The sequence below is a fragment of the Poromitra crassiceps genome (assembly GCF_964638095.1).
Source record: "Poromitra crassiceps genome assembly, chromosome: 1".
Taxonomy (NCBI): domain Eukaryota; kingdom Metazoa; phylum Chordata; class Actinopteri; order Beryciformes; family Melamphaidae; genus Poromitra; species Poromitra crassiceps.
The window spans coordinates 120,928,368-120,948,880 of NC_139623.1; the positions used below are offsets into that span (position 1 = coordinate 120,928,368).

Genomic DNA, 20,513 nt, shown 5'->3' on the forward strand with positions numbered 1-20,513 from the left:
TGGCAGTAATGAAACTCATAGAAGACATATCCACAGCAACAGACAATAAACAACACACCATAGGAGTATTCATAGATCTAAAAAAAGCATTTGACACAATTGACCACAAATTATTAATCAAAAAACTGGAACGGTATGGCATCAGAGGGGCAGCTAGCATATGGCTTAAAAACTATCTTGAAAATAGACTCCAGTATGTACAAATAAATAATGAAAAATCCAACCTGCAGAGGGTCACATGTGGAGTACCACAGGGTTCCGTTCTGGGACCAAAATTATTTATTTTATATATAAATGATATTTGCGAAGTGTCTAAGCTGCTGAATTGTGTTTTGTTTGCAGACGACACAAATCTTTTTTGCTCCAGTAGCAATCTTGAACAACTTCTGGATACAGTGGAGACTGAGCTACAAACTCTAAAACGATGGTTCGACATTAACAAGCTGTCACTAAATTTAAACAAAACCAAATTCATAATATTCGGCAATAGTAAAATCAATAACCAAATCCAAATCATGATAGATAACGTAACATTAGAAAGAGTAAATTAAAATAAATTCCTGGGAGTAATAATAGACCACAAACTAAACTGGAAATCACATATATTACATGTAAAAACTAAAATCTCAAAATCCATTGCAATACTCCACAAAACGAAACATATCCTTGACTCCAACTCACTACATACACTGTACCTCTCTCTTATAGTCCCCTATATGACCTACTGTGTGGAGGTTTGGGGAAACACCTATAAAACAAACACAAATCCAATTTTTATACAACAGAAGAGAGCCATAAGAATCATAAACAGAGCTGATTATAACGAACCATCTAATAAATTATTTATACAATCACATGCCCTCAAATTCAGAGACTTGGTGGACTTCCAAACGGCACAATTCATGTATAAAATCCAAAACAAAGAGCTCCCAGAATGCATCCAGAGGTTGTTCAGAACCAGAGAAAGCACTTATAACCTAAGAGGAATCTGCATGTTCACAACTACAAGAACAAAAACCAGAACAAATGCAATGCAAAGATGTATAACAGTTAAAGGAGTTAAATTATGGAATGGACTAGAAAATGAAATAAAAATGTGCAAAACAATCAATCAACAAATTTAAAAAAATGTTAAAAAACCAGATTATTAACAAATATAAAACTCAAGATTGATATTTATATTATATTACATTATTATATTTAAACATATTATTACATTCCTAGGTATATAGAAATTTAGTTTGTGTATTTGACACTTTGTAAGTACAATTCATGTGTATATAGAATACCTGTATTTTGCTTAGTACTCATTATTATTGTTATTATCATTATTATCATTATTATCAATATTATATATTTAGAAAAAAGAAGAAAAATAAATAAAAAAATAAATAAAAAAATAATATACATGTGTACATGTATACATGTGTATATAGAATACCTGTATTTTGCTTAGTACTCTATATTATTGTTATTATCATTATTATCACTATTATCAATATTATATATCAAGAAAAAAGTTAAAAAAAAAGTAAAAAAAAAAAAAAAAAAAAAAAAATGTAAAAAGGGTAGGCGCTATAAGCGTTTGCTTCAGCCTACTCCTTTTCGGTCAGATCTTTTCAGGCTTGTATATACCCAACCAGCAATCACTGTTTGCTCTTTTATTTTGTTTTCTTGCTTTTCTTTAATCACAACTGTATTGAGCTGTACTTGTGAAATTGACCGAAATAAACTAAACTAAAAATAAAAAATACGACTCTGTGGCCACAGATGTCCAGGAATCACATGTTATGGCTACTCGAGTAGCTTTACTCATTGATGCCATTACCTGGGCTTTGGTTTCACGGTAGAGTGCAGGTATAGCCGTATCAGCAAAGTGGCCCCGTGATGGGAGCTTATACTGTGGCTCGAGGGTCTTCAACAGGTGGCGAAATCCAATGTTCTCCACGACACAATAAGGCCGTAAATCCTTAGCTATGAAAGCTGCACAAGATCGGGTGATTTTCCTCGCTCTTGGAGAGGTGGATGGCAGCGAAGACATTGAGTCATCAATTCTTGGCTGGACTGGGTCCACTGTTTTCTTTGCCTCTGTGTTTTTAGCAGGCGTTAGCTCCTCCGGGTGAAAACGGCTAACGTGGTTCCTCAAGTTAGTGGTATTTCTAAAGTATTTGATTTTCGAGTTGCAGACTTTACACACAGCGTGCGTCTTGTCCAGTTCGCGCTTCCCAGGAAATTAATAAAATCCGAAATGTGACCAGATGTCTGCTTTCAAAACACTGGGTGCGTTTTTAATCACTGTCACCCTCGCCACGCTCTGGCTCCGCCATGTTTGTTTGACTGGCTTTCTGGCTGTTTACCCAGAATTCATTGCGACGTTGATCCTGGAAGCTATTTTGAACATCACAACTTTATTGTTCAGCCGACTCGCAGCCACTGACCCAAATAAGCTCACGGCTCAACGTTACATAATAATAACAATATATAATCGATTATGTCATATGACTGCATCGATGCAGAATCGTCCACATCCGCATCGCGATGCATCTTATAATCGATTATTTTTGACACCCCTAACGCAGATACAATTACTTCTCATTAAATATTATATTCTTTTCAAACTCCAAGTAGCTCCTTTTTCCCCTTGTAAGGAAAATGCATGAAATTCCCATCCCTACGGTAGACACTAAGGCCGAGCCAATGAGCACCGAGGCGGACTAACGACTGGCCAATCAGCGTCAATAAACAGCGCAACGGGCGGGACTAAGCCATTGTCAAGCGCAGTTGCCAAGACTGCACCGAGGAGTAACAACAATGGCTGTGGCTGTTACCTGCTGTCGAGGCTGTTTTAAATTGAGTAAAAGTACCAATTACTTTGAAATCTGAACGGCACACTGCTTGGAGGGCATTTATTCAAAGGGGAGATGTTTTTGTTTTTGTTTTTTTCTACGTTTGCCCGACTGGAGTAACTAACGTAAGATTCAGGCTGATATACGTTGGACTTGGTCTCTAGTGATTGGTTGGAATTCCCTGGGGGCATCCCATCATATAAATAACTCGGAGTACAATCTCAGACTAGAAGATGGAATTGAGTTGACAGTTCAGTCTGAATATCATGCTAATAGTCTGTCCTTCAATTCAGGTGAAGTTCATGTATTTAATTAACTTTAATAATTTTTAAGCCTTGAGGCAAGTGCACAAAAAGGAGCATATCACTCTTGGTGTAACAAACCCATTAATGGACCTTTAAGTCAAATGCAGTAAGTACACTCTAAATTAAATCTCAATTTAATTAAATCTCCCTCTCCAATGGGTGTTGTGCAAACTGCTCGTTCACACAGTGTCCTGCATGCTGGCTGAACTAGCTGCTGCTCACTGGACCAACAGCATGGCAGTTGGTCTTGGTAGCCACACCCCCCCCTAGTGCCTATTGGATCAAAGGCAGGGCAGGGTGCTCGCCTCTGCCCACCCTAGGTCCCCATTCTTCTGTGTATTTGACAGCCCCACCAGACAAGAGGCCAGGCTGGTCCTCTCTGTATCACTCTGAGCCTCTCTTTCCCTTCTCTCCCGGTCCTGTTCCCACTCCATTTACCAATTAGCCCCTTTGTCACACGCTGCCTCTGTGAGGGAGCTCAGGCAGAGGCACCCACTCCCTGCTGCCTCTGTGAGTGAGCTCAGGCAGAGGCACCCACTCCCTGCTGCCTCTGTGAGTGAGCTCAGGTAGAGGCACCCACTCCCTGCTGCCTCTGTGAGGGAGCTCAGGTAGAGGCACCCACTCCCTGCTGCCTCTGTGAGGGAGCTCAGGTAGAGGCACCCACTCCCTGCTGCCTCTGTGAGGGAGCTCAGGTAGAGGCACCCACTCCCTGCTGCCTCTGTGAGGGAGCTCAGGCAGAGGCACCCACTCCCTGCTGCCTCTGTGAGGGAGCTCAGGCAGAGGCACCCACTCCCCTGCTGCCTCTGTGAGGGAGCTCAGGTAGAGGCACCCACTCCCTGCTGCCTCTGTGAGTGAGCTCAGGTAGAGGCACCCACTCCCTGCTGCCTCTGTGAGGGAGCTCAGGCAGAGGCACCACTCCCTGCTGCCTCTGTGAGTGAGCTCAGGTAGAGGCACCCACTCCCTGCTGCCTCTGTGAGGGAGCTCAGGCAGAGGCACCCACTCCCTGCTGCCTCTGTGAGTGAGCTCAGGTAGAGGCACCCACTCCCTGCTGCCTCTGTGAGGGAGCTCAGGCAGAGGCACCCACTCCCTGCTGCCTCTGTGAGTGAGCTCAGGTAGAGGCACCCACTCCCTGCTGCCTCTGTGAGGGAGCTCAGGTAGAGGCACCCACTCCCTGCTGCCTCTATGAGGGAGCTCAGGCAGAGGCACCCACTCCCTGCTGCCTCTATGAGGGAGCTCAGGTAGAGGCACCCACTCCCTGCTGCCTCTGTGAATGAGCTCAGGCAGAGGCACCCACTCCCCTGCTGCCTCTGTGAGCGAGCTCAGGTAGAGGCACCCACTCCCTGCTGCCTCTGTGAGCGAGCTCACGCCGGAATTGCACTGGTTGCATTTGCGTTGTGTTGCGGCTGTTCTCCGGTTTTGCTCCGTGCTCTGTGCTCCGCCAACACTAACCGGCTGCATGCAGAGCACGTCACCGCGCCGCTCCGCCAGACAGCTAGAGTGACGAGACCGACAGGTTCTCACGGTAAAATCGCGCGAGACAATTTGTATGTTGGATAAATACAATGACAAACAGGCAGAAGATCATTGTTCCCAACTGGAGAAGCAGAGGAGGGGTGGACTTGCTTTTCCACTTCAATTACCTGGAGGGATTCGCCAGGTTCTAACTGCTTACCGTGTGCCAATACACCGCAACAGGCCCACTTTCTGGGCCTGCGCCGGTAAGTTTCGTTCCCTGTTGGACCTCCTGTGTCATCCTAACTGCATAAACAACGTATACCTATCCTCCGCTGTGGGCTACCGTTTGTGTAGCCCTCGCCGATCTCCACCCCGACAAATCCATCTAATCATACGAAGATCAAATCATGCCTTCACCTACCTCTTCGTCCGCCTCTTCATCCGCCTGCGATCGCTGTCCTCAGCTGTGCCTGAAAATCTCCGAGCTGCAAGAGAGGGTCTCCGTCCTTTACCAACTTAGAGACGAGGAAAAAATCATGGACTCTCTGGTCTCCAGCTGTCGTCCTGCCGATGGTCTGCTGGACTCCTCGGACTCGGAGATCTTCATGGGCGCCGCTGCTGCTCACACATCATACGCCGAAGCTCTGAATGAGACTGTCCCGCTCTCTCCTGCTGCTGCTGCCCGCTCCACTGACCCCTGGACTCTACAAGGAGCTAAGCCGAGAGCCCAGGCTTCCTCGACCCCCGCCCCCGTCCAATTGGACCTCTGGACTACGGCAGGTAGGGGCAGACACGGTGGGAAACTCCTCCCCCGCCCCCCTCCTTCTGGTGTCCTTCATATGCCCACTAAAAATAAATTCTCTGTCCTCGACATGCGTCAATTCCCCCCTCTCCCCGGCCATCTCGCCCCCCTGCCTACACCTCCCTCTGTCTCCTCTGCGATCAGCCATTCAAAACTATACACCCCTCCACAACGCACTGGTCGCATTCATTTCACCCCATGTCCGAATCCTCCTCTGGTTCGGTCTGCAGTCCAATCTTCATCCCAAAGTCAAACGCTAAAGTCCGCCGCTGAGCACCCTCCTGCCCCTCCCTCGAATACCCCTCCTCCACAACAACCCCCTCAGTCAGTCTCGCCGCCCCCCCTCTTCCCCCCCACCACTCTGATAGTCGGTGATTCTATTATTAAACGATTCCGTTTTGTAAATGCCATAACCCACTGTTTCCCCGGAGCCACCGTCCCCACTCTCCTCGATAAACTTCCTGCTCTCCTGGCCTCACTCCCGCCGTCCATTCAGAAAATCATTGTTCATGTCGGTACAAACGACACTTCACTCCAAAAATCCATCATCACGCAGTCTGACTTTATCCGTCTTTTTGCCCTACTGAGCAGTTGTGGAAAGTCCATCTTTATATCCGGTCCGATCCCCACGCTTGGCCGCTCTGCTGCGAGGTTCAGTCGCATTCTCAGTCTGCACACCTGGCTTCAATCCAAGTGCAATAGCCTTCACATCAACTTCATCCATAACTTCAACTTATTTTGGGAACGCCCCTCCCTGTTCTCTGATGATGGTCTGCATCCAAACTCTATAGGCTCTTACATGCTTGCGGCTAACATTCGCCATTCTGTCCTGTCGGCTTCTCTCAGATGACCACTACTGTCCCTGCCCTCCCCCCGTTCTTCTTCGCTCCCTCTCTTGCCCACTAGTACACCTTCAATTACATCTCCCCATCCCTTGAGCTCCCCCTACCGACCGGGAGTGGAACTTCTCTCCATCCTTCCCGAAGCTTCTATTTCAGATCATTTATCTACCACTATTCACACAGCCTCTAGCAATACAATTTTCTGCAAATCTGTTAACCGCAATTCCAATATCCCTATCCTCATTAATCATAGACCTCATCACCCCTCTTCTTCACGTATAAATTACAATGCCAAAATCATCAACTCTCTCAGTAGAAACCCAGTCAATTACTCATTCCCCCAACCTTCCATTTCACCTCTCTCTGTCACTGCTGGTCTCTGGAACTGCCAATCTGCTATTAAGAAAACTGACTTCATCACAGCCCTCGCCACTTCACAGTCACTCCTCTTCCTCGCCCTTACAGAAACATGGATCATCCCTGAAAACACTTCAACCCCCGCAGCCCTCTCTGATGCCTTTTCCTTCTCTCACACTCCCAGAGCCTCTGGCCGTGGTGGTGGCACTGGTATCCTAATTTCACCCAAATGGTCTTTCACGGTTTCTCCTCTTCCTCACCTTCCTCTATCCTCTTTTGAATTTCACTCTGTCTCTGTTTCTTTCCCAGTTAAACTCAACATTATCATCATTTATCGTCCCCCCGGTCCACTTGGAGCTCTCTATGATGAGCTGGATTCACTCCTCTCCCTCTTCCCTCCGGATGGCACGTCCCTCGTCCTGTTGGGAGACTTCAATCTCCCGTCTGCTTCTGTTCACTCCCCTCTCTTTCTAAACTTCCTCTCTTCTTTTGACCTCTCCCTCTCTCCTTCTCCGCCCACTCACAAAGCGGGGAACCTCCTCGACCTCGTTTTCACCCATGCTTGCACCTCTTCCAACCTCACAGTCACTCCCCTCCCTGTCTCCGATCACCACTTCATAACCTTCTCCCTTCCCATTCCCCTCCCTATACTCCCCCCTCCCCCCACTCACATCATCACCTCCCGTCGCAATATAAAAACCCTCTCACCCTCTGCCCTCTCCTCTGCTGTCCTCTCTCTCCTCCCTTCTGCTGAACATTTCTCTTCTCTTTCCACTGACGATGCTGCCACCAGTCTCTTCTCATCTCTCTCCTCTGCTCTTGATTCCCTCTGTCCACTCACCTCCAAACCTGCTCGACCCTGTCCCCCTGCACCTTGGCTGTCTGAGGCTCTGCGAGCTCGCCGGACAGAGCTTCGGGCAGCCGAAAGAAAATGGATCAAGTCTCACAACCCCTCTGACCTCTCCGCCTATCACCTCATTCTATCCAACTTCACCACTACTGTCTCCTCCGCTAAGTCTGCCTTTTTCATTTCCCAAATTCAGTCCTCTGCCTCCAACCCCAGTAAACTCTTCTCTACTTTTTCCTCTCTCCTTAATCCTCCCGCCCCTCCTCCTCCCTCCTCCCTTTCTGCTGATGATTTCATGTCCTTCTTCATCAAAAAAATCCATGACATCAGTTCTTCATTCCCTCCCCCAGCAACCAACAACAGCACTTCCAATCTCTACCCTGGTTCCCCGTCCCCCACTACAACTCTTTCCTCTTTCTCACCCCTTTCCTCCGATGCTATCCTTAAACTTCTCTCATCTAATCGTGCAACCTCCTGTCCCCTGGATCCCATCCCCTCTTCTCTTCTTCAAACCATTTCCCCTGATCTATCCCCCTTCCTCACTTCATTTATCAATTCCTCACTGTCCTCCGGCACCGTCCCTCCTCCTCTTAAAACTGCCATAGTCAAACCTCTCCTCAAAAAACCCTCCCTTGACCACTCCTCCGTCCAAAACTACCGTCCAGTATCTCTTCTTTCATTTATTTCCAAAACCCTTGAACGTACAGTTTCTGAACAACTCTCCCTCCATCTCTCTCAAAATAACCTCCTGGATCCCCTTCAATCTGGCTTTAAACCAGCCCACTCCACTGAGACCGCCCTCCTCTCCGTCACACATGCCCTTCACTCTGCTCAAGCTGCTTCCCTCTCCTCTGTTCTTGTCCTCCTTGATCTATCTGCTGCCTTTGATACTGTAAACCACCAAATCCTTCTCTCCACTCTCTCTGATCTGGGTATTTCTGGTGCTGCACTCTCCTGGTTCACCTCTTATCTCTCCAATCGCACATTTCAAGTTCTTTGGCGGGGTTCCCTTTCTAAATCTTGCACTATGAACACGGGTGTCCCCCAGGGTTCAGTCCTCGGTCCCCTTCTTTTTCTGCTCTATATTAGGTCCCTGGGTCACGTAATCTCTTCTCACGGGTTCTCTTATCACTGCTACGCTGACGACACTCAGCTTTTTCTCTCTTTTCCCCCTTCCGACACACAGATTGAAACTCGTCTTGCCGCTTGCCTCAAAGACATCCTCTCCTGGATGACAGACCATCATCTCAAACTGAACCTCAGCAAAACTGAATTACTTTACATCCCCGGAAAAAACTGCCCCCTCACTGACCTCTCCATCACCATCGACAATACCACAGTTCTTCCCTCTCAATTCGTTAAAAACCTTGGTGTACATATCGACAACCAGCTATCTAACTCACCCTCAATTCGCCCGCTCCTGTAGATTCTCTTTATACAACATCAGAAAAATCCGTAAGTTCCTCACCATCGAAGCAACACAACTCCTGGTCCAGGCTCTTGTCCTCCCCCGCCTGGACTATTGTAATGTCCTCCTGGCGGGGTTACCCGCATCTGCCATCCAGCCCCTCCAATTCATCCAAAACTCTGCTGCACGTCTGATCTTCAACCTCCCTAAATTCTCCCATGTCACCCCTCTTTTCCGTCAACTTCATTGGCTCCCGGTCCTTGCACGCATCAAATTCAAGACCTTGGTTTTGGCCTTCAGGGCAGTCCACCGATCAGCCCCCCTTTACTTACAATCCCTCGTCACCTTCCAAACACCTCACCGCTCCCTCCGCTCCTTCACCTCCACCGCTCGCCTCGCCCCTCCATCACTTCTTACACCTGGTAGTCGTCTGTCCCGTTCCCGCCTGTTCTCCGCTCTGGCTCCACAATGGTGGAATGAGCTTCCCCCTTCGGTAGTGTTGGCCGAAACACTTCCTATTTTCCGCCGGAGGCTAAAAACCCACCTCTTTGGACTACACCTGGGTCCTCCTTAAGGGTTAATGCTATTGTTACATTTCACATTTCACTGCTTCATTTGTTGTTTTTAACTTATCTTAATGTCTATATTTGACTCTTACATATGTTTCTCTTTTTAATTTGTTCTTATTTGATATGTTTATTAATTGTAATTGTGTAACCTGTAAGTCGCTTTGGATAAAAGCGTCTGCTAAATGAAATAAAGTAAAAGTAAAAAGTAAAAGTAAAAGTAATTATTAACTTTTCCTCATACATGTTTGTCCTCTGGCTTGAGCTGAGGCAGAGGCACCCACTCCCTGCTGCCTCTGTGAGTGAGCTCAGGAAGAGGCACCCACAGGAAGCTTGGTGTTGCATAATAATCAGGCTGATAAAAACTCACCCACACTGTGGCCTCTGTCTGCCTGTCGTTTGTCTGGCCAGACGGCTCTGTCTGAACCATAGACTGGTTTCCCACAGGGCCACAGCTCTGCCTGCTATTGGTCTGTGATCGCCGGAGCTGGACAGGTGATCTCAGGGGTTAAAGTTCTCCGTCACTACGACGGATTTCCGTCAGTTGGAGCCTGAGTTGAAATGTGAAAAATACAAAAATTAAAGCCTCTATGAATACGTTTTCAATTTGTGCATTGTGTTGAGTTTGAATGAAAGCTTTTATTTTGAAATTCTGACCGGACGTTCAAATGATCCTCCTGGGATGTGTTCAATCTAAAAATCACTTTGCTACGGCTTCCAGCCTGAATGGCATGTGTCCACGCTTGTTTCAACGCACCACCGTTTCCTAACGGAAATAAGATAGGTGTCCCTGTTCAGTTTATCCAGCAACAAAACACTGTTGCTGCCGTTATCGGCCGATATGGCCATTTTGCGTTATTTATTATTCCGATAATGGACTTTTTCCGATAAATTAACAGCCGATAAATCAGGCTTTGTTTTTACCTCGGACTGGAGCTATTGTTGTCGCACGCTTGTGACATCACAGCTGCGATGGCCAAACATGGCTGCTCCCATGGAGTATGTTGCAGTTTTTCACAGTTTAGATGATCACAGCTATTGTAATTTGCAATCCATGTCCCGCACGGGTTCCGAGAGGAGGGCAAACGTCTACTACGTTAAACCAAAGCTGGCGATGATGCAGCGGATTTGTTTGTTGTACTTGTTTACGTTAGCTTAGCGAGTGTTAGCGTTAGCTTGTAGCGCGGCCTACATTTCAGGCTCGCCCGCTTGGCAGACACACTGACACTGCTTGTGATCAAACAGCCCCGCAAAAGCACTTCATACTCACAGAGCTGGTGTAAACATATAGAAACTAATGGAAGCCCCTTTACCCGAAATGAAACATCCAGGGATTGTGTATTTAACTACAAAAAACAACACGCTAACGTTAAGCTAACTGCGCTAGCCGGGAGTCCCACTATAACAAAGGGACTTTGCAGCTAGCCATCTAACAGAGCCAAAACAAAGGTGCAGTCGCGCACATTAGGCTACAGAAAAAGCATCAGTCAACATAACATGACAATAAGAGTCTAAATTATTATGCCTTTTGTCATTGTGTTTTATCTGCAGACTAAGCAGTCATTGGCTTCCCGTTCTATAAAAGCCTTTATTTTTGTATTTATTATAATTGAGTGATACACTTTATTAAAACAATCATATTATATCAGAAGTTTTCTTTGTTTTGTGTTCACAGTGATGTCAGTTAGATTTGGTTAGGCCAGAGCTATGCTCACTACATCTGCCTTTTTTTAACCCCAGGTGTGCATAAAATACAGGTATTATATTCCAGCACTGGACCAAAGAAGTGTGTTATTGTGATAATTTGAGTCAACAGATGTTAGGGGGATTGCTGCCGCCGTGAACAGCCTATTATATCCAACATTTAATGTAACGTAACGTACTATCTGATGGTACGAACTGCAGCCAATGGGAAATGCTACCGCTAAAGTCAAAACCTCTCTTTTACTGTTTAACTTAATGGACAAAACACAAACCAAGCCACATACCCAGAGTATGGATTCAAATGTGACGATTACGGCCAATCAAACTGGCAAAAGGAAGGACTAATGAACCGACACAGGACGCCAGACCCAGTCGCCAAATTTGGACTATTATGAAGCTATGAGGAAATGGAAATTTTATCGCTAACGAACACAAAACTAAACACAAACGAATCAATATAATGGGAGTACATTATACGATTAGCCTACTAACCCTGCAACCAGAGCCCACAGTGGCTCCAAACCCAGATTAAAATGTGGAGGGACTCTGAAAACATGAGCGATGCGGAGATGGCCTTACAGTACGTTAAGACAGGTAAGAACTTGCTGAAGTTAGCCACACACACATAGCAAACGTAAACTGCAGTAATGTTTGTTTTATTATTTTCTGTGTATGCACCCCCTGACAGCGTGGGTGTTTTGACGCTAGACCACATGTCGCTAATTACCATATTTCGACCATAAACATCGGGGGAAATAATGTTACTCATTACCTAGCTGTGCATATACCTGTAAAGCAACGTGATAACAAACAACCTGTTGCTAGCGCAGGATATAGGCTAGTTGGTTACTAATTGGTTAGCGTTAGCCACCTCAGCTGCTAATCTCAGAGTTAGCTGAACAGACCATCACTAGCTGTTGATTCCATCTGTTGCAGTGGGATATGGTTGCTCTTGACTTGATGCTGAACTGTTAACACTACACGTGTTAGCCTAGGCAGCCTATGCGTCTGACAGTATGAACTGTAACACTATTAGCGTTAGGTGGTTAGCCTAGGCAGCCTAGGTATTGTCTGACAGTATTAACTGGTGTGTTTTCATAACAGTAACAGACCATTAGCTCAGTCAGACAGGTGGGGTGAGAGGTTGGGTGGAGCTGGGCTGTGTGACTGGTGGAGGAGAACCTCCTAATTGTGACACATGTTTGACAGTGTTGTAGTTCCTGTGGCTATTGTTCTTAATTAACCTGTTTGACTTTATAAAAAAAGAAAGCATCTGTATAATAACTGTGATTATAGCCAGTAATTTGCATATTATGTATGGCATGTTGGCATACCTACTGTGGAACCTTATAACATACTGGTTCAGACCGGAATACAGTTCATGCATCATTACTGGATGTTTGGGAAGTTGAGTGTGATGTTTGGGAAGTACAGTTATGTGCACACGGTCCGCCGTTTTGTTTTTACATGACAACCTTTTGGAAGCGACCGCACGGGGTAAAAAAGCAGACACCCGAAATAGCTAAAATAGGCCTGGAAATTTTTTCAGTCAAATGGATTATTTTTGCTTTAACGATCCGTCAATCACACCAAAAACATAGGCTTTTCTATCATCTATTTTACTCTAAACGGGTGAGTTATATAAAAATTCACCCCATTCACACTTGTCATGAAAGGTGAAATTATGTACAGTATATAGACCATAACCATTTTTTGAACCAGGCTGCAAGCATGTTCATTTACTCTGTGGGCATTTTAACTTGGGTTGAATGGGGATTGACTCGCTCGTGCAGCAAGAATCAAGTGGTCATTCGAGGAAGTGTAGCTGTTAGTACTGCCGCACTGGCATCAATGCGACCAAGAAAGTCTGCCCCCTTGGTAGGGGTGGGCGATATGGCAAAAATATCATATCACGATTTTTTCAGGCAGGATCACGATCCACAATCTTATCACGATTCTTTTTCATATTGGTTTTTAAGACTATTTTGCAAGTTACTGAACAGTTCAAGTACAACCAAACTAATTCCAGGGTTCGTACGGCCATGAGAAACCTAGAAAACTCATGGAAATTTAAAATACAATTTGTTTTATAAATATTTTCATGTCATTCATTTACGCTGAGTTTCCAATAATTCATGTGCTAAAAAAGAATGTTCACAAGCATGCAAACACTATCTATCTATCTATCTATCTATCTATCTATCTATCTATCTATCCATCCATATATCTCTTGGTTCACTGTTATTTATACAGTAGGTTTGGGCGAAGGGACGAATATATTGCCTATCTGCGATTGAGTTGCGTGATTGTCATTTGTCAATTTGCTAATTTAATGGAGAGAGAGAGAGACCGACAGACAGAGCGTTGGGACAGAGCAGAGACATGTGGCTCAACACACACACACACACACACACACACACACACACACACACAGCGTTGAGCTAGTGAGAGAGAGGCGGGGGGGAAGAAAATAAGGTGGAGCAGAAACGCACTCTCCTGAGAATACGAGGCAGCAGGATGAGGGCAGATTAGGAGCAAATATGCGTCCTCGCATTTAAAATAACTGTCAAGTCCGACTGAAGCAAATGAAACTCAAACTAAACTCAAACTATCAAAAAGAGCAGCCGAGATTCAGACACTTCCGCTCTATCTGCCTGTTTGTCTCTCTGCCAGTGCCCGCATGTCTGTGTTTAGTGTGCGTGTGTGTGTGTGTGTGTGTGTGGCATGTCATTTTTAACGCTGTTCTGTAACGAGCAGAGCGTGTGTTTAGGCTATCGTCCGGCTCCGTCCCCAAATTAATTAACGCTATTTTTAACGTCCCTGGGATGACGGGAGGTCCTTGTCAAGGCAAGCCCTGGTTAAGTGTGTGTGTGTGTCAAACCAACTACCCCTCCGCTCCGTGTTGTCATGCTGCTGCACTTTGCAAAGTGAAAAGGGGGAGGGGAGGAAAACTTGGGAAGCGTCTTTCACACATAGAAATGCAACTGATAGAATGTGCACTGCATGTAGCGCGATTCTAACGATCTGTCTGGAAAGGCAGATCGTGGAGCCATTCTGATCGTGAACGATCTAAGATCGTCATATCGCCCACCCCTACCCCTTGGTCTGAACAAACCCTCGGTGCTGAAGATGAAAGTATGCCCCCTCGGTCTGAACAAACCCTCAGTCTGAACAAACCCTCGGGGCTGTAGTGGAGAGAACAATGGACTAGGTGCTAGTTAGGGGTTTGTCACCAAGTTCACGCTGGTGTGTCGGCCAGGACACCACTTAAAGCCTCCAGGTATGAGGAATAAAGAGCTGAGAGAAGATGGGGTTTCTGTCTTTCTTTACTAGCACTGTGCAGCAACACATACAGGTTGTTAGTTTGGAACAGTTGTGAACAGTTGTGGATAGTTGTGAACAGTTTTCTTTTTTTCATGCACGTACAACTTGACTTGTGATGAAAATACTGACGAAATGACTGCACAAATTTGACGATGAGTGACACACCCAAATTGACTGTGCTCGACTGACGGACGCTCACACTACTGTAATTTCTCCATGACTCGTGATGCCAATTAACCAAGATCAAAGCCCATCATGTGGGTCGGCTCAGCCTATCAAATTATAAGAGCAAATAACAGCAATAACAGATACCTAGCAGGGCTCGACGTTAACTCATTGAGTGCCAATGACGACTATAGTCGTCAATTCAAATAGTAACGTAGAGTGCCAATGACGACTAAAGTCGTCAATTGCGTTTTTTGACGGTGGGACGTGGATCAAAGCCTGATACATCTCCTGTAAAAATTTGGGGCATGTTGAATGTGTAGAAGCTATTTTACGGACCCATTAGGTGGCGACAGTGCTCTCCAGTAGGGGTCGACCGATTATCGGTTTGGCCGATTATTATGGCCGATATTCAGCATTTTGCCGATTATCTGTATCGGCATTTTCATTGGCTGTTTGCCGATATAATAAATTAATTAAAAAATGCGCTATTGGCTCAGAATGCAGCTCTAACAGCCTGTGTGTTTCTCTGTGTTGCTGCTCTGTGTTGCTGCTGTGCAAATGTCCTGCCCACAGCGCTATCTGATTGGTGAGTATTAGCCTATCAGAGGGCTTCTCAGATGAAATCCGAGCTGCCTTGTGCCTTCATTCAACAGCGTGCCGTGTGGGTCTGTGCAGCGCAGCGGACTGACTGACAGTCCGCAGTCCGCAGCAGGCTGCCAAGCTTGCAATAAAGTGAATAAACATCATAGTTATCTAGGCTGACATTGCATAAACACCACAATCGTCTGATCTATCATTCTTATTAGTAGATGATTCGTATGAAGCGCTCCCTGGCTGCATGGCATGCAGTGCAAATTAAGCGTGGAGATATGGTAGGTTTGATAGAAGCGTGAGTTGAAATCCGCCGAATGCACTTTCTTGCAGTGATAAGTGACCATCTGTCCCGCTTTGTGCAGGACTGCGCCGCATTTTCAACACTATTCACGCGTCCCGCAAATTGAGACGATGTCCCGCATTTGCGCGAGGCAGAGAGAGAGGGAGAGATAGATAAAGAGAGGGAGAGAGAGAGAGAGAGAGAGAGCACACGGCACACGGCTTGCACAAAGTGGCCTGCTCGTTAACGTCACTTAACCATCTGCAGCTGTGTGAGAGAGAGAGATGAGACTGGGATCACGGCTCTGCTCGTGACACTACTGTCTGCAGCCATGAGTAGGCATGCAAATATAGGCTACTTAACCATAAAATAGGATACCAACAGCATAAAACTCTCCAATGCTGTTTTAGCAGAATTGAAGACAGCCTCAAATATTTCTCAACAGCATCCTGTCTTTGAGATGTAATTTGCAGATATTTAGTCTCTACACTGCTACAAAGGACATTTATAAATTCCATAAGCTGCTCTAATTAATGTTTTGTTCAAATGAACCTGTAATGTAGCCTAGGCTACTACAGTTACAGTATGGTTCTACTTCAGTATAAGATATAGTAGGCTACATTGTTCTACTAGAAAAGTCTGACTAACTTTATATGGTTGGAAACATGTCGTCTTTCATATCTGAACAGAAGCCATGAATCCCATCCCATATCAGCAACCTGTCCTGTTTTATTGGAGCCTACACACTGTAGTCAGTTGTGTTGCTTTCTTACTGTATTTACCGGTTTGATTTGTGGCTGTGTGAACACAAACGAACCAAGGCACAAATGCAACAATTGTATAAATTAAGCCCCTGAATCCAACCAAAGCCAAACGACCTAGAGGTGTGAATACACCCTTGTCTCCACAGTTGATGTTCCCAAGTCTCCACTAGAGTGAGCATACACATGGAAATGGGAACAGGTTATAGGTTGTGACACACACACACACACACACACACACAGATCAACACTTTAATGTGAATATTTTCAATTAATATTGCAGTTAGATAAACTGAGGAAAATGCATTTCCACAACGAGTTGTGTTATTTAAAATTTTGACACCAAGATTTTTATTTTTACTGCAAATGTATATCGGTTCCAAATATCGGCTATCGGTCATTTTGATTACCAATAATCGATATCGGTATCGGCCCTGAAAAACTGATATCGGTCGACCCCTACTCTCCAGATTAGAGAAAGGTGAGGAAAAACAGCAGAAGCCCCGTGATGAAACGGAAACCGCATTGGTATGCATCGATATGCATGAAGCATAACGTTAGCTGTGCCTGCAGCAGCCAATCTGCTCCCACAATTGAGCCCCTCTGTGTCCGCTGCGATAGCCCCTCCACATCATTAGTTGTGGAGTTGTTATTCTCAACTGGAAGCGCTGGGAGCCGGTGACAAATACACGCGGAACGCTGTGAAAAAGCTGGGTTTTCAGTGCAGAGCAAACGCAGCAGAGAGCCACCAGAGCCACCAGAGACACACCCACGGAGGAGGCGTTTGCAGTAGAGGGGGGTGGGGCACGCAGGGCAGCATACAACACCGACCCAGACAGACCCAGACAGCAGGCTCGATGGACAGATTGGCAAGCTAGAATATCTGATGCCCACCAGCAGTGAATCAAGACCAGCAAGAAAGTGTAGGGTCTCCGCACGCAGGGGCCAGCGCTGCTGGTTGCAGCTAAAAAATATTATTTTGCCAAACAAAATTCCTTTGTTTTCGCTGTTTTATTGAAGGAAATTATTTTTGAGGTGTCACTACATCAGAAAATATTAGCTTCAGAGTCAGTGATGTGCTTGAAATGCTTCATTTCACAAAAGGCTGATTATCTCAGCTTCTAGTTTGAAACGTCTGTTTTTGCTGAAAACAACCTATCTTCTCCGGTTGATAACTAAAGAACGGAAAATGATATCAATAAACTTTTTTTTGCTGATGATACAATAGAGTCTCATCGTTCTTTGGGCGTGTTCTGTGTTTACATAGTAATATCACACAATATTCTGTGGGCCTCGAGAATTCACTGAAAACACTCTGAAAGGGCTGGCACTGGGAGCATCCGTCTTCCAAAAGTGGCTGGCACTCAATGAGTTAATAAGTACATGTAATATGACCAGAAAAAGCACCATTTTCCGATACCAAAACATGAGCACGGCAAAAACAAAATAATAAAAAAATGCAAAAGCTGTCTAGTTGCTTGTTAAAAAAATATTTTTCAGTGACATTCTTTCATCATAAAACAATTAAGAAAATCCTAAAAACAAAAACCTTCTCCAATTTCACTTTTACCAAGTAAAGGCAACAAAAAAAATCACTCAACAAGTTTATCAGTTCTTTATTATATAAACATTGTTTATATAATCATATACTACTGAACCCCTAACATCTCCGTCTGCTGCCCCCCACAGGCAGATTGGAGACAACCTGATCGTTCCCGGTGGGGTGAAGACCATCGAGGCCAACGGGAAGATGGTGATCCCCGGTGGGATTGACATCCACACCCACTTCCAGATGCCCTACCGTGGGACCACCACCGTGGACGACTTCGGCCAGGGCTCCAAGGCCGCTCTCGCCGGGGGGACGACCATGATCGGTAAGGGGTCCTAATGAGTAATTTTGTCTCATATTAACTAAGCCTTGAAAAATTATTTTTAACAAGAAAATAAATAAATAAATAAATACAAAATCTGCCAATGAGGTGAGATAACTCCACGTGCTTCCAATGCAGTTTCACTTGTTTGGGTATTTTCTCCAGAAATGCGTGCATGACTAGCCTGGTATCCAGCCCCATATTGGGCTGGTTAGCATGCTAGTCATGCCAATGTCTGGAAACAAGTCAGAATAAGGCAGATGACTGCACTACTATCAAGAAAATGACTCTTGATTCTACACAATTCTTGAAACATGTTTTGCATTTGAAACAAGTGAAATTAGTGAACCTCACTGGCAGATTTTTTCACATTTTAAGAAAATTCAAATTTTATGACTCACAAATAGACTAAATGCCTTGTTAAGATGGAGATGTTTTGCAGTGAGGGGAGGGCAGAGACACCAGCAGGAATAGAGGAACCGATGGGGAGCAATTTTGTCTCTGTTATCATGGGCAGCAATCCAAAGGAGGACCATACAAAAGACTGAGTGGAGGGAGGTGTGTGGGTGTGTGTGTGTGTGTTTGTGACAGAGAGAGAGGCACAGGGTGAAGCACTGTTCCCATGGAAATAGAGCACCAGTGTTTGAGCATGCACACACGTGTGTGTGTGTGTGCGTGCGTGTTTGTGTGTGTGCGTGTGCATGTTTGTGTGTGTGTGTGTGTTTGTGTGTGTGTGTGTGTGTGTGTGTGTGTGTGTGTGTGCATGCTTGCGTGTGTTTGTGCGTGCGCGCGTGTGTGTGTGGCATGGGTGACCAGGCTAACAGCTGGTAGATACCACGCTCTTATTAATACCATCATCTCCTATTGAGCTGGCTGCGACTCTGCTGTCTGTGTGCCAGGCTGGCTCTGTGTGGACACACACATCAACTACAGGCGTGCTACAGTAGAGCCCCTTTCAGACATGCCCTGGAACTCTGCATTTATCCGGAGGGGACTCGGGTGGTGGTGTATGTATGAACCAGTGGGCAAGCCCTACCCCTTTCCCCTGAAGATGCGGAAGTCTTTGTTTAAACTGTAATTCTTCGAATGGCCACTTGAGGCAGGTCTCAGAAGTCCCGTCATCCTGTTAAAATGCCCCACTTTGTAACAGTAATTAAACATGTTTACAGCCTGCCCCTTAACACGATTTTGGTCTATATAGCTAATTTCACCTTTTCATAACAACTGTAGGGGGGTCATATCTTATATAACTTGCCCGTTTGGAGTAAAATAGATGATAGAAAAGGGGGTGATTGACAGATCGCCTTTCCAGTGATCGCGCAGCTTGCCGATCACAGACCAATAGCAGGCGGAGCTGCGGCTCTGGGAAACCCCCATCTCACGTGAGATGCAGACGGACTCAACCCATTCTCTCCCACTCTGCTGACAAAAAATCTAGATGGCGACGGCCAACGAATCAACTCCAAACGGGAGACCAAAATGAATGGGATAGCTTTGTCCATATTTTTTAGGTCAGTGGTATGAACACAATTTGGAGAGCTATGCGCACTCCCAAGACCCTCCTACCTCTGATACCAGACCCTAGGCTAGTTTCAGGGGCGAGTCGGTCCCCCTCCCCTGCAGAGCTCCGTGACTGTAGCGGGGAGGCGGGGAGCTGTGAGAGAGACAGAAAGCCAGTGCGACAGATTATTATTATATAAATAGTCGATGTGAATGAGCGAGTGAGCAAACATCATGCAGATTCAGTTTTTCCAAATGAAGCTCGAACCCGCTCCGTGTGTCAGCCAACAGCATTTTTGGATGTGAGGGTCGTCCTGCTTCCCAGTATTGGACATCGCTAGGTAGGATATCTGGATCTGGTTGCGTTCATGCCTTTAAAATTTAAAGGCAGAACCTCTGTGAGGTTCCCGCCCCTCTGAACTTTCTTATGTAGAGCTGCTGTTTATAGATTTGCGCACATTGCGTTGTGTATTTATATACAGTCTAGCTCTGTAAATATGGCACTTTAAGTTGTAATATTTTTTGTCTCGCCAAAAGTAACCAAGAAGATTCCCACTATGAGATCAGTTTATCAAAATGTCGCCTGTACGGAAATCAGATTATTTTGCCAAACAAAATTCCTTTGTTTTCGCTGTTTTATTGAAGGAAATTATTTTTGATGTGTCACTACATCAGAAAATATTAGCTTCAGAGTCAGTGAATGTGCTTGAAATGCTTCATTTCACAAAAGGCTGATTATCTCAGCTTCTAGTTTGAAACGTCTGTTTTTGGTGAAATCAACCTATCTTCTCCGGCTGATAACTAAAGAACGGAAAATGATATCAATAAACTTTTTTTTGCTGATGATAGAAGAGAGTCTCATCGTTCTTTGGGCGTGTTCAGT

At 45.4% G+C, this 20,513-nt stretch overlaps 1 protein-coding gene across 5 annotated transcripts in view; it reads left to right on the top strand.

The window, feature by feature from the left end:
* Positions 1 to 20,513, top strand: part of dpysl3 (dihydropyrimidinase like 3) — a gene marked incomplete at its 5' end in the record, with an annotated part of 181,146 nt that overhangs the window by 77,605 nt on the left and 83,028 nt on the right. For all 5 annotated transcript variants that reach the window (XM_083638675.1, XM_083638676.1, XM_083638677.1 and 2 more), the window contains one exon: positions 17,949 to 18,133. In XM_083638675.1, coding sequence (XP_083494801.1) covers positions 17,949 to 18,133 — 185 coding nt within the window. The remainder of the gene's footprint in view (positions 1 to 17,948; positions 18,134 to 20,513) is intronic.